The 17,382-nt window shown below is 40.0% G+C and overlaps 1 protein-coding gene across 23 annotated transcripts in view; it reads left to right on the top strand.

The window, feature by feature from the left end:
• ELMO1 (engulfment and cell motility 1) overlaps positions 1-17,382 on the top strand; it is a 523,658-nt gene that overhangs the window by 183,491 nt on the left and 322,785 nt on the right. For 12 of the 23 annotated variants that reach the window (XM_008536086.2, XM_070616275.1, XM_070616278.1 and 9 more), the window contains 5 exons: positions 5,467-5,618; positions 7,781-7,859; positions 12,951-13,001; positions 15,514-15,636; positions 17,047-17,178. In XM_008536086.2, coding sequence (XP_008534308.1) covers positions 5,467-5,618; positions 7,781-7,859; positions 12,951-13,001; positions 15,514-15,636; positions 17,047-17,178 — 537 coding nt within the window. Of the gene's footprint in view, positions 1-5,466; positions 5,619-7,780; positions 7,860-11,887; positions 11,933-12,950; positions 13,002-15,513; positions 15,637-17,046; positions 17,179-17,382 lie in introns of all 23 variants that reach the window. The other 11 variants (XM_070616266.1, XM_070616267.1, XM_070616271.1 and 8 more) reach the window with 1 other exon arrangement.

Raw genomic sequence — 17,382 nt, 5'->3', positions numbered from 1 at the left:
CCTCTGAATCCTCTTTCCTTATGTAAGTGCAGAAAGCCGAATGAGATGAGTAAAGGGAACCACCTAGAAAACACCAAAAAAAGAAGAGGCCTCTTTTTGCCTATATTTGTCAGTGGTATGAATTGCTAAAAAGAGAAGAAACAATTGTAGATGAAAACGCCAAGGAAATTCTGATGTGTTATGAAGTGCTTTCCATTGGTGGTGGCCGGGAACGGAAGCATTAAATTATGAATGCAGATGACAAATTGCTGTATTCCTGTCTGAAGATACTGGGTTTTGTGAATTTTTTTATATTTAAAAATTTTAGCTCATTCTAAATTTATGGCAGGCCTTTCTTTCCTGCATCCAAATTGCCTGTCTTGCCTGTTATTAGAGTTTCTTTTGCTATTAAAAACAATGCTGTTCTGAATGTGAATGCCTTGAAATTGTGTGGTACTTACACCCATATTATCTCTTTTGATGCCCACAGCAACACTTTCCACAACAGAACAGACAGTCTCGTTATTCCTGGTGAGGAGGCGAAGACACAGTGGCTGGGGAGGTTAAGTGAGGTCGTAGGGAATGGGGCGTCATTGGTCCCATGGTTCACGGCTTCTTTCCCCACAGTCATGTACCTGTGCTTTCAAGTGGTGGAAATAATAGCTGCTGAAGACTTGTTGAACCAGCGTTTGCTTTTATTCAGCCCTCCCTGACCTCACTGGTGGAGAGTTAAGTGATTTCTTTTGCTCTCCATTCTCCTTGCATCTTGTATATGCTCCTGTTCCAGCATTTACCACATTTCTGTGAATTTTTTCCTCTTTTGACTGTCTCTCCCAATAAATCATGAGTCCTACGAAGGTGGAACCATGGCTTTTTTCACGATTTTATCCTCAGGGCCTGTCATAGAGTAAGACGTGGATACATTTCTGTGGAATGAAGGAATGAAATTTGCTTTGGAAGCATTTTTTTAAAGCTAGAACTTGAAGAAGAGAAAGGAGGAATCCAGTGACACTGTATTTAAATAGATTTCAAGTAAAATTTCAGTTATGAGTCAAGAGGAATTACAAAGCTGTCTTTCTTTAGGTGATGTGAGAAGTGGTTAGAGAGAATGACAATAATTTAATTTTCTAACTACTTAAGAAAATGGTTTTCATTCATTGAAATTAAATGAAAAATCATATTAAATCTAAGAAAGCAAAGGCTAGCAGTCTTGGTAGTTTAAATAAAAAATTAAATATTTTTGAAAAGGCAATACATTTAATGTATTCCACATCCTCATTCCCAGTCGTTCCGTCTATTTCCTTTGCGTTGCTACTTAGACCGCATCCCCATCTGTGAATTTGAAAAATGGTCATCAGAAAATGACTTTGTAATTGATAGTTTTTGTAAGGTTGACATTTTTTATTCATTAGCTGGATCAAATTCAGCACTTTGACAACCCAGGAATTGTCCGCAGGCAACTGTCTTTTAAATGGAGCTTTATCTCAACAAAAATCAACTAGGAAATGCCCTGACAAAAGATGCTTATCTCTGTGGTCCAGACTTGGCTTCCTATTAAAGCCAAATTCATACCACTTTGGAGAAATATTTTTTCCCTGCCAGCTCATCTCCTTCTCTACTATCTGTTTTGTTATGTGTGCCTCTAGATTCTAGTTTACAAACTTTGTCTGCAATAAATAGCATCATTTCCTAAGCACATTGAAACTTGGGATCCCTTGAAGCCAATATACAATGTTGTTGCTTTTTAAAGACTTGGCTACCTAGGGAGAGGGTTGGAAGACATGGAGAAGAAAGAAATGAAAAAAAAAAAAAAAAAAAAAGTGGAACTTTCTATGTTCTGAGTTGGTTTACCCCTGGCCAAGTATAACCTCAGTGCTTTTTCTTGGAAGGAAAGTTTCATACAAATGCTCTTGAAACCTTAGCTTTGCAGGAGGGCCTCGTTCCCCCTGCAGTGTTTTCAGTGCCTGGACAAACATCCAGCCATTTCAGTTTAGAAACCCAGTAATTTTTGTCTCTTAAAAACTTGAGAGATTTATGAGCCTCTCTTGGATAATTTAAAATATGGGAGTGGAGCTCCATGCTCTCTCTGGTTCTTTTCAGTTTCGATAGCATAGGAAAATGTTAAGATGTCATTCTAAGTGATTCTAAGAAGTGTTTATGTGATTTTAATAGTTTCTATCATTGATTCATGCACTGTGATGTTCCATAGCTTCTTGAAAGTTTCCCAAATATTCCTCTGTTTTATGTAGGTAACTTTTTTAAATGAATGAAAGCGTGTGGAGGTAGTACATATAATTATTGCTAACTCCTCTTCTTCCTTATGATATGGACCCACTTTCAGGAAGCTGTACGTTGATTGGTTCAGGCTGGCTCACCTGTGTCGGCCAAAAGGGCAGTAATGGAACTGGGAACAATGTCAAGGCAAAGCAAGTTATTACTGATTTTGGGGGAGAACAAAGGATATTAAAATTTAACCAGACAATCTTTAACCTTCTGTAGCTATACTAAGATCTATAGTTTTTAAACTAGACCTAGCAAATAACATTCGCACATTGATGAATTTTTATATACACCAATAAGGAGCCTGTGTACTGTCGTTATGTTCCCTCAATCAGTCCTGATGCCTTAGTTATTAGTACTGACTAGGTGAAAATATTGGGTCCTTTAAATGTGTGATTAAAACTGCTGACAAATAAAGGCAAAAGATAGAAGTTAGTCTAAAATAATGACTAGTATCTCCTACAGAATTGTCCATGGGTCTCTGATGGGTTTCATGCCTGCTCTCTGCCAGGCAGTACTCAAGCTAAATGTGTTACCCAAAATGCTCCCTTGTAACCTGCATTAGGATTGCTGAAATGATGTTCTATATGTCAAGGAAGAAATGAAGTAATAGAAAAGATTAATTTTAAAGAATCCTTTGATGAAAGTAAAGAATTAGTTTCATGGGAGAGAAATAATAGAAATGGCAAAAAGGAAATGGAATATGTCTGTGGGATAAAAGTATGCCTGAATTAAAGCAAGATCACCACTGAGCAAGCCCAGTGGTATTCATGCACTCTCATTCAGCAGGTGAGAGTTAATAATTTGTAGAGAAATTTAAAACCCGTTATGAGAAGGTGTACTTCATATCAGAAAACATTGAGAGTTATGATTGAATATTTCAAGAAGGGAAATATTTTCGAAAGGATATTTCTGGAAGTAGAGGGTAAATTTGTATTAGAAGGACATCTTGAACATAGAGGAAACTGAGGAAGATGCTGTCTTAGTAACACAGGAATGAGTTGGACAGGGGGCTAGTGTTGTGTGTATACAACTGAACGTCTATCAAAGGGGAGACATTGCAAATGAATTCACAGAAAGAGAAAATAGGGAACTGGGCCTATTAATCACTAATGATTATAGGAAACTTGGAAAAAGGTGATAATCAAGAAGGGAGGACTAAGAAGGCTGTGAGATTGGTTTTCACACCTTTTAATTTTAGGCTCTGTTGGACTATCTAAATGGAGGTATATTTCTGGATGCCAAGAATAAGCACTTAACATACTTCATAGTAAATACCTTTTTATCTGTCTATCTCTGCTAGACTCTAAGGTCCTTGAAGTTAAAAATCACGTGGGTGTTGCTTATCTCTCTATTTCGAGATCCCAGGACAGGGCAAGGCTGTTTTATGTCATACGATCAATACATACTACTTGAGTGAATGAAAAGAATCAATGGAAGCTGGAGGGTAGGGGAGGGAGTTTGACACTAGGTTCTCAGGTGGAAGATTCTCCATGGAGTCTTAAAAGTACATCCAGATTTACTAAATAGAGACAAGAAAAGGAGCATGGAAGGAAGAGAGAATTAGTGCAGAGAAAATCACAAGTATCATCAAGGAACTTCTTTGTGAGTTCTTCCGTGCCTAGTTTCTCAGTTGTCTAATAAGTGCCAGGAATTGTGCTGGGATGATGAAAAGTGATTGGGATTGTGTTGGTGGGGAAGCCAAGAAATTGATATTCAGTTTATAAGACGTCTAAGTTAGGTGTTAAACCATGAACACAGTATGAGGATAGGTGGATTTTTGTCAGAAAAAGATGGCTTTAGAGAAAGAAAGGTTGCTTAGCATGGTAGAGTGGATAGAGTGGAGCTGACTTTGAAGATTGTGGCAGGGCCTTGCCAGGGACAGTAAACACGCTGGGGAAGTTTATTAGCTGTTAAAGGAGCTAAAGCAGTCTTTTGAGAATCTTAAAATTCTCATACTCTTCCTATAGTTTGTATTATAAAATAATAGTTTTTTAGAACATTAAATTATAATGTTACTAAACTTCTTCATGTCATGTATTTCCCACTCCCTGAGATCCAGATGGATCTAGGGGCAGAGAGGGTATTGGTATCTGTACCCCCACCCTTACTTTCCCCAGGGAGTCATTGGGCTAGAAACAATTGAGATGGTAACTGCAAGTTGCCATGGGTGCTTGCATTTTATCTTGCACAGGATGGAGAGGGGATGTGGAGAAAGGGTTGATGGGACAGCAGAAAGGGGAAAATTAGTGTCAACAGGGGGAAGCGGCAAATGTCAACTTGTCGTGGAACCAAATTATTTAGCTTTTAAGAAAGCAGTCATTATGTTGATATAATAATAAGCTTTTAGTGTGAGTTGTCAACAGATAGTCATAACTTTTAATGAAGCCTCTAAAATAAAACCTTTCTGGTACCCGTGTGTTTGGTTACTGTGATCCACTCTTCTAACTCTTATTTTACTTCCCTCTTACACTATGATTTGTTATGTTTGAGGCCTCAGTGGTAATTCCTTCGGGAATTATATTTTAGAGCTTAAACTATTATTTTAACTTTTAGCACTGCTAATTTAAGTTTTTTCCTGTTTGCGAAATTTGAGAGATGAGAAGAATTCATTTTAACCATAAGAGATTGGAAGAATGGGGCAAAGAGTGTTTCATTGAGGAATAACAAGGAAAGTAGCCAGTGACTGAAAAGTTGCCAATCGATTTGTGTTGACAAGTGTGATTTGTGTGAGTCCCTTAAGAATGAAACAGGATCATAATAAGAACATAAAAGTCATAGATGGTGTGAGTGAAGGAGTAGCTTGGGAATGGAAGGGAATGGCTATTAGTATATGTTGAAATTACCACCTCAAAGAAACACAGGAGTCCTTACAGTGTATGTGCTGAAATCCTTTGCTTCTGAAAGCTGAAACTCAGAAGAATAATCCCAGAAAAACCAGACAGAATAATTCTTTAAGCTGTCTCCATTTTAAAATTGCTTATTATTGAATTACAGAAATAACGTATAAATAGCGCTTTGTAATAATGTCATGAGCAATCATTGTCGACTTGATGCATTTCTTGCTCTTCTGCTGTAATTCCAGGTACTTATCCTCAGTGTCTGGTGTTTCTTAAACAATCCCTCGATTGACTTGATTTGCTTCCTTCTCTGCTTCTCTGCTCTGTTTTCCATGAGTAGTCAATTGTGTTCTGCTTGGATTTTCAGATAGCAAGTTTTGTGAATAAGTCAGCCATGGACATCTCGATCCTGCAGCGGTCCTTGGCCATTTTGGAGTCGATGGTGCTCAATAGCCACGACCTCTACCAGAAGGTGGCCCAGGAGATCACTATTGGCCAGCTGATTCCACATCTTCAAGGGTAAGCGTGCTGATGCCCCCACCACGGGGAGGGGAAATGCTACAGGTGGGCAGCCTCCTTGGTGTCTTGGAAAACGCTTCATATTGGTTTGATTAAATACACAGAAAAAGAATCTTTATTTGGCTTATAATCACACCATGTACCATGCTTGTCCCCCATCACACTGAAATGGCAGTTACTTACCCCTGAGTGAGCTCCATGCCTGTTCTTGGCGCTCATCTGTCCCCAGTGGCTGACCCTTACTAGGCACTCAGTTTTGATGGTAGATCAGTTGGAAGATGTCAGTAGAGTTTTACTTTTAATAAGACATAATAGGATAATTTGTTTTCTTAAGTTCTCAACAAAGTTTTTCCTTAGTCATTTAAAATAGTGTTTTCTGTGATATAATGAGTATTTTCATAGTTCATTAGGAGTTTTTAAAGGCAGTATTCTTTCTTAGGCCCAAGGGGATTTCGATGACCTTCTTCTTTTGTATTTTATAATGTATGTATTTTTTTCTAGAGGCTTGAGCTGTAAGACAAGGTTCTTGCAGCCAGTAGTCTTGGGGGCTTTTTCTCTTCTCTCCACCCTGAGGTAACTAGGAAGGTTGTTTCCGATGATACTGGACTGAGGAGGACCCCCTGCACAATGCCACTTTATAAAGTAAAGAATTTGGGCTGCAGGTGGCAACAAACGTCCTGAGCCAGCTTACCCAGGACAGGGAGTTTATTGAAAGGATACTGGGGCACTTTGTAGAACCCAGGAATGACTTAAGCAGCAAAGCCTTGGGGAGGACAGAGACTGTGGCCTCCCTGGAGTCCTCACAACAGGCCTTTTCTCTAGCGAACTGGCTGGCACTAATGTGACTCAGCTCCCAGTGACTGTGCCCTCATCTCTCAGGTCACATTTGCAAATTCTCAAGAGGAAACCCGATTGGCCCATTTGGGTTGGGGGTGCAGGAATAATCAGGAGGTCCCAATATACCAAAAACGTTAACTGTTGTGTTTATAATATAAACTACCAAAGTGCATTAGATATTTCCTTCATTAGGAGGGGGGGATGGTGACCAGAATGTGAAATTTTAAGTCACACAAGCTATGGATTGTGGCCTCTGGGCGAATTATCAAATGCTCTAAAATGATGATTTTGTGTGAAACCTTTTTAGAAATCATACCAGTTTCACATTTTCCTGAATGTGAAATGTATTAACTTTATAGTCTGTATCTTTTCTCTGAAACTCGAGGGCATAGTTTCACATTCGCAATGCACTTCCCCAAAGTGGAGAGTTTATTATTTGCCAAGCTCTGTGCCAAGGATTTTACATACATTACCTCATTTTATCCTAAAAGCAATCCCTTGAAATAAACATGTTCTTGCCAGGTGTTACAGATGAGGAAATTGTGTCTTAGGGACACTCCATGAACTTGTCCAAGGTCACACAGCCGACCTGTGGTGCGCTGGGCTTTGAATTTCATCATGCCAAAGGCCGTGTTCTAAGCCCTGCCTGTCGCTAAATTATCCCTAAATGTAGCTCGTAGGCTGCTCTTTGTTTATGCCTTGGGTCCTTCTTGTTTACTATTTACTGTGCGCCTGCCAGTACATCTTTGCTTCATTTGGAATTTCTGATATCATTCTGGTAAAAAGCAAATTTGTAAACATAAATACCTGTTCTTGTTTTTAAAAAGTTTTTATTTAGAAATAGATTTTTAGAATATGTAATATCATTGCCCTGGAGACAAAGCAGTTTCCTTTATAATAAGCCCAGCAATGTGGGGACCTCCAAGACTATTCCCAGATATACTTCATGCATCAGAAAGAAAATTACACACTCACATACACATACGCACATGCACACACACACACGCACACGCACACTTGCACATTTGCAACTTCTGGGCCTATGCTTTTAATCCTAATAGGGAGAAAGGGAGAGAGCCAGCTGGCTACCTGTACCCTCTGGGTGATTTCCAATGAGCAGTGTGTTGTCCAGCTAGGGATGGTAAATGTCCCCCCACTGTGTTTCCAGCCTTGTGAGGGTTGAAATATATTCTCATTGCTGAATGCATTTCCTAGGTCCTGCCTTTCTTTCTCACCATTTTTTGGAGAGGTGATCATGAGCCTTATCATAGTCTGACTCAGGAGTAGCCTTTTCTGACTTTCTGTATTGTTCTGTGTCTTTACAGGACAGATCAAGAAATCCAAACCTATACCATTGCAGTGATTAATGCACTTTTCTTGAAGGCCCCTGATGAGAGGAGGCAGGTAAGTTGCCTTTCTTTTGTCTTAAGACTATACCCAGGGCTGGCAACTTTTGGTGCAGAGAGAACCCTCTCCTTCCCATCCCGGGGATTCCTTGGGCCTCCCTGCTGCTCTGTGGCTTAGCTGGCTAGACTAGGATCATTCACAGATCCAGTGGGAACTAGGTGGAGATGGGCAAGCCCTTGTCTGAGGAAGAATGCTAGGAATGTTCCAGTGGTGGAGCCCTTTCCTCAAATGAAACCCAATGTGGAAGCCCAAAACATAAAAGGATGAAAGTGATGCTGCTGTGATAGAAACAGAGTTGGAAGCCCCTGTGACCTTCTGTCATTTCGTTGAATGCACACTGGGACAAAGTGGGTGTTAGCCCCTTTTTCCTGGTGAGGAGCCTGAGACCCTGAGAGGTGTCACTGCTTTGCCCAGGAAGTGTGAGATGGAAAGGTGAAAGGACAGGAGGGAGAACATGCAGATTGCTGCCACTATTAGATAACTGTTCATATGTCAGAGGGGCTCTTTGCTTGATGATATTTTTGTTGTCCTTGTGTGAATGTGGCTGGGAAGACTCAGCAACTCATTTCCTCTCCTCTGTGTAAACAAAAGTAAGGAGCCCTTTAAATGTATCTATGTGAAATCTACCCTTTGATGCTCTTCTTTGTCTGTAGATCTTTGGTTCTTCTTCAGCTGGGGAAAGGATCCTTATAGAGGGGGCTGTGGAAGAAGTGGGATTTTGCATGTCTTGGAATATAGCTCATACCTCAAAATTCATTTATGTTTTTTCCATCAACATAACATGTAGTCTGTTACCTTGGTCACAATTCACTTCATTTAAAAACTGGGTGGAAATATGAAATCTTTCAACCATTAGAAAGTATGCTGGGGAGCTCTATGACACTTACTAATAAATTGTTTTAGAAGAATTTAGAAAGCTAGCATGCTACTGAACACTGTGGCAAGAATTTTATTTTTTCGTTGCCAAGGATTTTAAACCTCAGTGACTAAATCTGAGGGTTTCTGGTTTCTTTTCCATTCAGGATTGTTTGCTCATTCCTGGGGCCTACGTTTGCACAATGAGTGGAATGACTTTATACTTTCCTGTGCTTTTGGTTTAGTGTTGGCTGGAGCCAAGAGGGCCTGCCCTCCCCAAGCCTGTGCTCCAGGCTGGATTTTTAAGGGTGGCTTTGCAGGTCTTAGGTGGGATCATGAGTGGGGCTGCTCCTTTTATATTTATATCTAAATACTGAGCTCATGATAATTCCCACCAGCCCAGCAAATTGCCTGGAGGCTCTCATTGTGCACATGCTCAAGCCTGACATGGGTGTTGGAGAAGCTTGATCCTTCTACAGACCAGACCAATGACGTCTGGCCAAACCACATGGTAGCTGAGTGTAGACAGTCAGACCTCTCGGGAGTTTCCTTTCCCCATTTGTGGAAGAAGAGGCTGGCTTAGAGGAAATGTAAAGCTCATGCTTACCCACTTGGGTCACTGCGTCTAGACATGAGTAAGATGCATACACCTTGCATCTTACTGTTGTATCAAGAATTACTGTTAATCTGAAGAATCGAAATTGAATGACTATGGAGAAATAGGGCATCAGGGGTCAATCTGTACTGACTCCAGGTTGGTGATAACAATGAAAATATAATGCAATTTGAATATAACTTTAGGTCTGGATTCTGTGAATCAAATCTTCTTTTGAAAATTAGGCAATATGAGACTGACATGACACAATTTGCGCATAAATTGCTCTAATAATAATAAACCACAAAGGGTAGTCTAATAACATTAAACTATTTAAGTAAACAAACCAACTAAGAATGATAGAGTGTATATAATTGAGGAGAAAATCGACAGACCATTATTTGACTAATTTAGTCTTTGAAATAAAAATTGTTACAAGGTACTTACTTGCCCATAGAAAATTAACTTTGGCTTTATAAACTGTGTTGAATTTAAGATGAATTAATGACTGTTGTTTGTGAAGACAAAAGGAGGATTTTGATTTTTAATTAAAAAAATTTTTCAATGAGTTAAGAGAGAGTTAAACTCTAAATAAATAATTTCAAGTTCATAGTGAAGAAAAGTTTGATGTTATTTTCTGAAGGTCAGTGGAGGCCTGCAAAGCAAAAGATCAAGCTAATTGGTGATATTACCTGGGTGGCTGTATGTAATGTGAATTGTTATTGGCTTTTGTTCTGAAAAATTAAAAATTCTGAATTTTTTTGGCAAATAGGAAAATTTACCAAAGCTTGTCATCAGTAATAATTTTTTGAGAGTTTACCATGTACCAGGCTCAGTGTTTTATGTCTTATTTCATTTAATTCTCATATCAGTAAAAAGCCTTATTATTTCCATTTTACAAATGAGGAAATTGAGAATCAAGGGGAATAAAGAACTTGACCAGATTATTGAGCTGCTAAGAGTTGGAGCTGGAATGCCAACCTCCTCCTTGCTCTTGTCTGCAAAGCATCCTATTGAATGCCAGTCAAGGAGGCATCACCTGCAGAATTCTCCTGTATTTGCCTAGTAAGGAACTCCCCAAAGCCTGAAAGACACCAAGTCCATTTTCTCACTCCAATTACGTTAAAACATAATCTAAACATTTGTTTATTGGATTTACAGGAACACCTATTTTTTGGTTTATCTTTTAAAGCCATAAGACATCGGATAAATTATACTCTAGAGAAAAAATTGTATTTCAAATTTCCTTTCCAACCTGGGGCCAAACACATTGGTAAGCCCCCTTATCTGGATCCTTTTCCTTACAACTACTCACTGTTATTTATTTTACTATTCTCATGGCAAACATGTTGGCAAGATCCCTTCAAAATTTCTCTATAGATGTTTATGATTTTGATAAGCATTATTACAAAAAACCTTTTTAGTACAATTTGGTGGGAAAATCAGAAAGTATGGATTCCAAATGAAGAAGTTTTAAAACTCGTAGAATTGCATTCCCAGAGAGAGGGAACCCCTGCAATGACTCACAGTGTGTGACTTTCACAGTCCTGCTTCCTACTTTGTTCTGTGCAAAGACTCTCCTATGTACATCATGTTTTCACCAGACATGATCACATACATGCACTGGTTTTTTTAAACTACCTTTAAACAAGATTTTGTGGACATCTTTTCATGTCAGTATTTATAGATCCATATTTATTTCTCTCTATACTTTGATTTGATCTTAGTGGTATGAAATATTCTTTATGGATTCAAGAGTTTACTTAAACCATCCCCTAGTCCTGGACAAAAAATCCATGATGTGGACAAGGATTTTTCTCTTTTCTCTCTGATCAAGCTCCTATCTCTTAGGAAGGTAGTAGAAAATGTTCATTTATTCTTTTAGCAAATATTTATTGTCTACTCTGTGCCAGGCATTGTGCTCTAGGCTTGGAATACAAAGATGAAAAGGTTGGTCTCTGTGCCCCTGAGATGCCCATAGCCTTATGCAGAAGATAAGTACTATAAGCAGATAAGTGCAATAAGTGCTGTAGTAGATGTTGGAAATATATTGTCCCTTCTAACCTATTTTAAAATTTTATAAATCAATAGGCTAATATGGGCACAAAGAATATTTTTTCTTGTTTTTGGTTTGTCAATTAAGCAATAATTTCATTTTAATAAAAGCAAAGAAATTAATAAAGAATTATAGGGTCCTCTGAGCCTTTTGTTTTTCATCTGGTCCAGGAAAAAAAAAAAAGAGACCTTTCTATTTTGATCGGGAAGAAAGCACAGCTTTCTATGCACCGTGGAAGGCAAGTTCTTTCTGGATTGCCATTTAACTTGTTTCCGAATGTGTCACTGTCTTTGCCCTCTTGTTTTCAAGAGGTTAGGAGAGGACCTAATATTGGATTTTGACTTTAATGCCATCTAGCTTTTTTGGATCACACTAGCGTATTTATGCACTTTTCTCTTCAATGCAGTGGGTCAGCAGGGGCGTTAAAATAAAGCTATAACCTCTAACAGATCCTCTGAATTTCCATCCCTTCTTCTCTCCTGCTTGCTTTCCTTTCTGTGGTGGCCATGACGCCGTTAGGTTGGTGTAGAGAGCAGTGTTGACATCCTTGATTGTCCTCTGACTGTAAGTCCCCACGTTTCCTTCATCAGCACACAGCCGGCCCTGCGCCCCATTCTGCTCCTGTCCAACCCTGCCTGTGTGTCCCCTCATCCTTCCTCCCTGTCTTCTGGGTTCTCCTTGCTTTCTGCGTTTTTTGTGACCTTAATTGAATTCATGGGTGTGTTTTTAAATCGTGGCTTAGTTTCTTTCCTCTCTTCTCATTAAGAGCAGCAGCATTATAAATACCCCCAGCAAAAGACAACGTTTAAGTATCTTCCTGAATATGAGCAGTATTTTTGCGTTGGAATATTTGCACCAAGATTGTGCTCAACGATTAAATTTTCCTTTAATGTCTGTCAATATTGAGAAAGGGCATCTATGAATCATTTCACATAATAAATTCACCTGCAAATCTCTGCCAGTCGGGCAGACCAAAGCACAACTTGCAGAAATGAGGCCTAGCAATACTGAGTGTGGACCCTAGAGCTTAGCAACTGCCCAGATATTTGTCCTTTGCTAAAACTCTACTCAGTTCATTTGCATAGACTAAGCCCTGGATGTCTACTATGCCCTCTTTGGTTTTGCACAGATGAAGATGAAATGGTCTTTAGAAGACTTAGATCTTTAAAATGTTGGTTCTCTAGTATTGGAATCTCCTCAGTGCAGGCATTTGTTGCCAATTAAAGGCACAATATAGTCTAATAAAAGCCGATGAGCCTTTCTCATGGAGAGCCATTGCTTTCATCTGGAATGTTTCATGTTTATGCGGCACTCACCTTTTCCAGGAAGGAGGAAATTCCTAAAAAAAAAAAGGAAATTTACAAGTCCCAGATTTCCTTCCTTTGCATTTCGACATGGCTTTGTTATCTAAACAGAACATTCGAACAGTAAGTTGAATACTACTGTCTGAGTCCGTTATTTCATAAGAAATACTGCTGATATCCAGTTACGAAGTACACCCCAGGATAAAGTCATTTTGGACCATGTTGAAATACATCTTTTCTAACCTAAGCTTTTGTGTGGGTATGTTTTTCTTCAACAGGAGATGGCGAATATTTTGGCTCAGAAGCAACTGCGTTCCATCATTTTAACAGTGAGTACCTCTGTGCTGTGAACACTTGGTGGGGAGGAATGGCCTGGTGTATTTATTTGTCTCCTCTTTTGGCTTCAGTTTGTAGTTTGTTCTGTGACTTGCTTCTGTGGTGAAGCAGTAGGAACTAGCAAGGAGGAAAAAAAAAACTGGAGTAAACAAGGCTTTCCCACAGGAATGGCCTCATAGAATTGAGGGAGGAGTCTCTGGAAGTGTTCTAGAGAGGAAGACCTTCTGGCAGGAAAGGCTGGAATTCACTCAGTGGGTAGGTTTATTAGACTTACTATAGCTTCATCCTTGCCTTTTAGGAAATCAGGGGCTGCAGGACTGAAAAATCCACCAGTATGAGCTGACCCTGTTTTTAATGAGGGAGCTAGTTTGAAACAGATCAGACTCAGAGAGAAGTCCTGAAATTTTGACCCTCATTTTCCTGGGTCCCTTTGCAAGAGAAAGGCAGGAAAGATGTACAAGGAAACCACTCAGGAAGTGCAATGCGAACACAACTCAAAACCTTGGTGGAAAAGAAGCCCTACATGTTAGGTTGCGAATGTTTAGAAATAAATCAAATAGCAAGATTTCCTGAGGCCTTATCTGCTACTTGACTTTTAACCAAAGGCTGAAAGAAATGCATGTGATTGATTCCCCTGCTTACCAAAAAAATGATTTCTGCTTGTGTGATTCTCCAAGCTTACAATTACACACATATACACACACACATTCCAATACGACGAGGCCATTAAAAATTAAAAACCTTATAAGGGCAAGCAAAATAAATATTTTAGAACCGAAAGCCAATAATAACGACTACAATTTGTCATCAAGTTTGATTTTAAACTTCCTGGCTGTCAAGGATAAAGAGGAACCATATGAATGTAATTTTCATTGTTTGATAAAAGAGGTACCCCAGTTCTTCAGGGATGACGTATTTTTCCCCCTGGAACTGGAATCTGAAATGGGTGTTGGTAGAGCATTCTAATAGATTGTAGGTCCAAGAATGGTTTTGTAGAAATTGGAGAAGGATTTATAATATGGTTATTCTTTATACTGACTCTCAATAGAAGTGGAAGCTACAATATTAATGTGTAGTTCAGTGAAGGTGTTTGTGCAAGGGGAGGAGAGTGAGGAGATGAAGGATTAGATATGTTGAATTCCGGTCTTAGCCTGTTGTTGGTGTGGCTGTCAGAGTTAGAATGCCCAGAGATGGGGTGGGTGGAATGACTATAGCCACTATGTCTGAAAGATCAATTTGCTTCAGTGGGACTTCTTTTATGAGACCTTCATGGATGGAAGTTCAAGGTTGGTATTCTTGGCAAAAACTTGGGGTGCAGATACTTTCGAGTTGCTAATAAAATAGATACCTATATACTTTAGTACCCATACACTTTGGATACTAAAAGTATACTATGAATTAACGTTGTGTTCTGAAGATTGAAGGATGTGGGGTTTTATTCCACCCTCAATCCCATTGCCTAGCTTCCCACTCCCCATAATTTCGGTTCAGCCACTTCCTTCTATTCTTTATTCTTCTCCCCATCCCTCTTTCTTTAATTGGCTATTTGAGCATGGCGATCACAGCCAGTGTGGAGTCCAGATGCATGCTGGGTTGAGGGCCACCTAGAGAAAGTTCTTTCAGGCATCAAGGCATGGTTGGGTCTCGCACATTCAAAATAACTGATTTAAATGGTTGTCTCACCACAGTGACTGGTTGTTTGGCATTTTTATGGCACAACCATGGTCTCTGCCAAAGAGGATGTATGTTAGGCCCAAGTGTCGAATCTCATTTCAGACCCAGCTCTGACTGGGGGCAAAGGCCCACATATCTAGTCTCCTGCCGCTCCTTTTCTGTTTGTTCCATTTTGGGAAGAGTCCTTTTATTTTTCATTTAATTGTTAACAGGCGGGTAAAACAATGCATATGAATTCACTCCCTGCATTGTGGTGGTGGTGATGGTCCCTGTATAGTTTCCACAGTGAATTAACTACAAACCTGATAGGCACTTTGCTTTTGTGTGTTGCTTCTAAAACTTTTCCCCATTTAGAAGTGGGATCACCTGTCAGAGACAGTTGTAGATTAAGATAATGGCAAAATTGCTCGTGATACATATGCACTGTTTATTCCTCTACTGGATGCAAGAAATGCTTCTGTTGTAGAAATCCACGGTTCTCTACAAGATACTCTCATTTCAGGCACACCTTCTCTTTAGGTTTTATAGGCTGCACTCACCAGTGCATTTCCAGTGCCTTCCCCTTTTCCGCTTCCCCCTGCACACAGTAGGTCTTTTCCTGGTTCTGGCCTAGAGATCAGGAACCTTACTGGGCCCTAGAATGTAAAGGAAAGATCCAAAGTCACCTGTGTCCTCATGTTTCTTCTGAAGGGTGGTCCCACCAACCTACACCCCTCGTGCCTCCAGATGAAGACTTCTGAGGTTCTACTTTCATAAGGATGGAGGTTAACTTTTGTTGTTTGCTTTTTCTTTCTTTTCTTTTTAAATTTCATTTGTGAACCATCTCGCCAGCATGTCATCCGAGCTCAGCGGGCCATCAACAATGAAATGGCACACCAGCTGTATGTGCTTCAAGTGCTTACCTTTAACCTCCTGGAAGATAGGATGATGACCAAGATGGACCCCCAGGACCAGGTGAGTGCTCACTAGACAGCAGTAAAAGCACAAGAGGGAGAGAAAGTGTCATCAAAAGTCTTTTCTCTGGCTACTCCCAAACCAGGAGTTTTTAGATGATGATTTCATTGTCTTAGTATCATCTCATAACTTGGGGGAACGGATTTAAAATTTAGGTGAATCTAGGATTAGAGAACAAAGTAAATGAATTTTTTTATTATGCATCAAACACACACATATTCTTCCTTTATGGGATAAGAAAGCTTGATGTCACATGGCCACAGACCTTGGCCCTTGGCCCCAATACCCACAATGGTAACAGTTTTGGAGTCAAGTTCCTAGACAACGAGGGCCACTTGGTAGCTTTGTGTGAGATTCATTCTGCAGGTTGAGGAGGTAATTTCCATTCTCCAGTGATCAGTGCCGGGGATGGGGGTCCCAGGTTACACCTGATTTCTGAGCTTGCATTTTGTCAGTTGGCTGTTTGCTATAATTCTCTCTAGGTCTCTGGTAGTTGTGCATGAAAAGTTATGTCTCTATCCAAGGGCTTTTGGGGAACTTTACTGTGTGAGGACAGAGAGGAAACAGCTGGGAGCCCTGCTGTAGCACATTTTCAACTTAAACAGCGCTGCAGCTTTGGAAAGGAAAACATTCATTATTGGCACGTGAGGGCCTGATCTATCACAGATGTGAACTGCACATGTGAAGTGTGTAACTGCTGTAGCACTTCATTCATGGCGCTAGGCCACGCGTTTGAAAATGATGGAGAGGCTTTGAGAGGCCATCTAATGTGCCCCGGACTTATGGCAAGGCCAAGTCTCTCCCAGAGAGATGACTCTGTCATCTTACCATTTCCAGAGATAGAAGGCAATGCATCTTCATGTGGAACAGCCCTCCTTGTTTGGAAATCCTTCCTTTTATTTATTTAAAATATATTTTTCTTATGGTGGTAAAATATGCATAACATAAAATTTACCATTTTAACCATTTTTAAGGGTTTGTTTCATGAAGTCACTTCTTAGTGGAGTCAGGGATCCCTTGTCACTTGAATATTGTTCATAAACCTTGTGTGCCTCTCGCTTAGTCTGGACAGTGCAGTCCTCCCAGGTTCTCCAGGTTGGCCTTCTCCAATCACAAGCCTCCCATTATATTTGGGGCTCCATTTACAACTTCACTAGACAATTGACAGAGTATTCCAGATGACTTGGCTGTGAGGATAATTACGGAATGAAGCCAGGGCTGACCAACGGGGAGAGTGGCAGGAGGAGGAAAAGTAGGCAGAGCTGTAACGTAGAACATTGATTGTCTTTTATCTGTTTTCCTTTTGCCCGAATACAGTGATTCATTTGACCCCGGGGAAGAAGGGAATATATGTAATATCACACAATGAAAGCAGCTCACTCCCTCTGTTTTTCTCCTTAATGCCTTCAGGCTCAGAGGGACATCATATTTGAACTTCGAAGAATTGCTTTTGATGCAGAGTCTGAACCTAATAACAGCAGTGGCAGCATGGAGAAACGCAAGTCCATGTACACGCGGGATTATAAAAAACTTGGCTTCATTGTAAGTAAGCCATCTCCAGTAAGCTCTCTCCTTCCAACATCCTCGGGTCTGACCTCAGCCACGTAACTGATGTCTCCTCCGAGCGTGTGGTCCTCTTGCGCCTTACAGAATAGTTTCCACATTTTCCAGATGTTTAGCTGGTTTAAACAGGATCACATGAAAATCTCTTCTGGCTGCAGTGAAATGGAATAACTTGCACAAGTG

This window comes from Equus przewalskii, chromosome 4 (genome assembly GCF_037783145.1).
Source record: "Equus przewalskii isolate Varuska chromosome 4, EquPr2, whole genome shotgun sequence".
Lineage (NCBI taxonomy): Eukaryota > Metazoa > Chordata > Mammalia > Perissodactyla > Equidae > Equus > Equus przewalskii.
The sequence above is the reverse complement of the archived record's forward strand: the minus strand, read 5'-3'. Positions and strand labels throughout refer to the sequence as shown.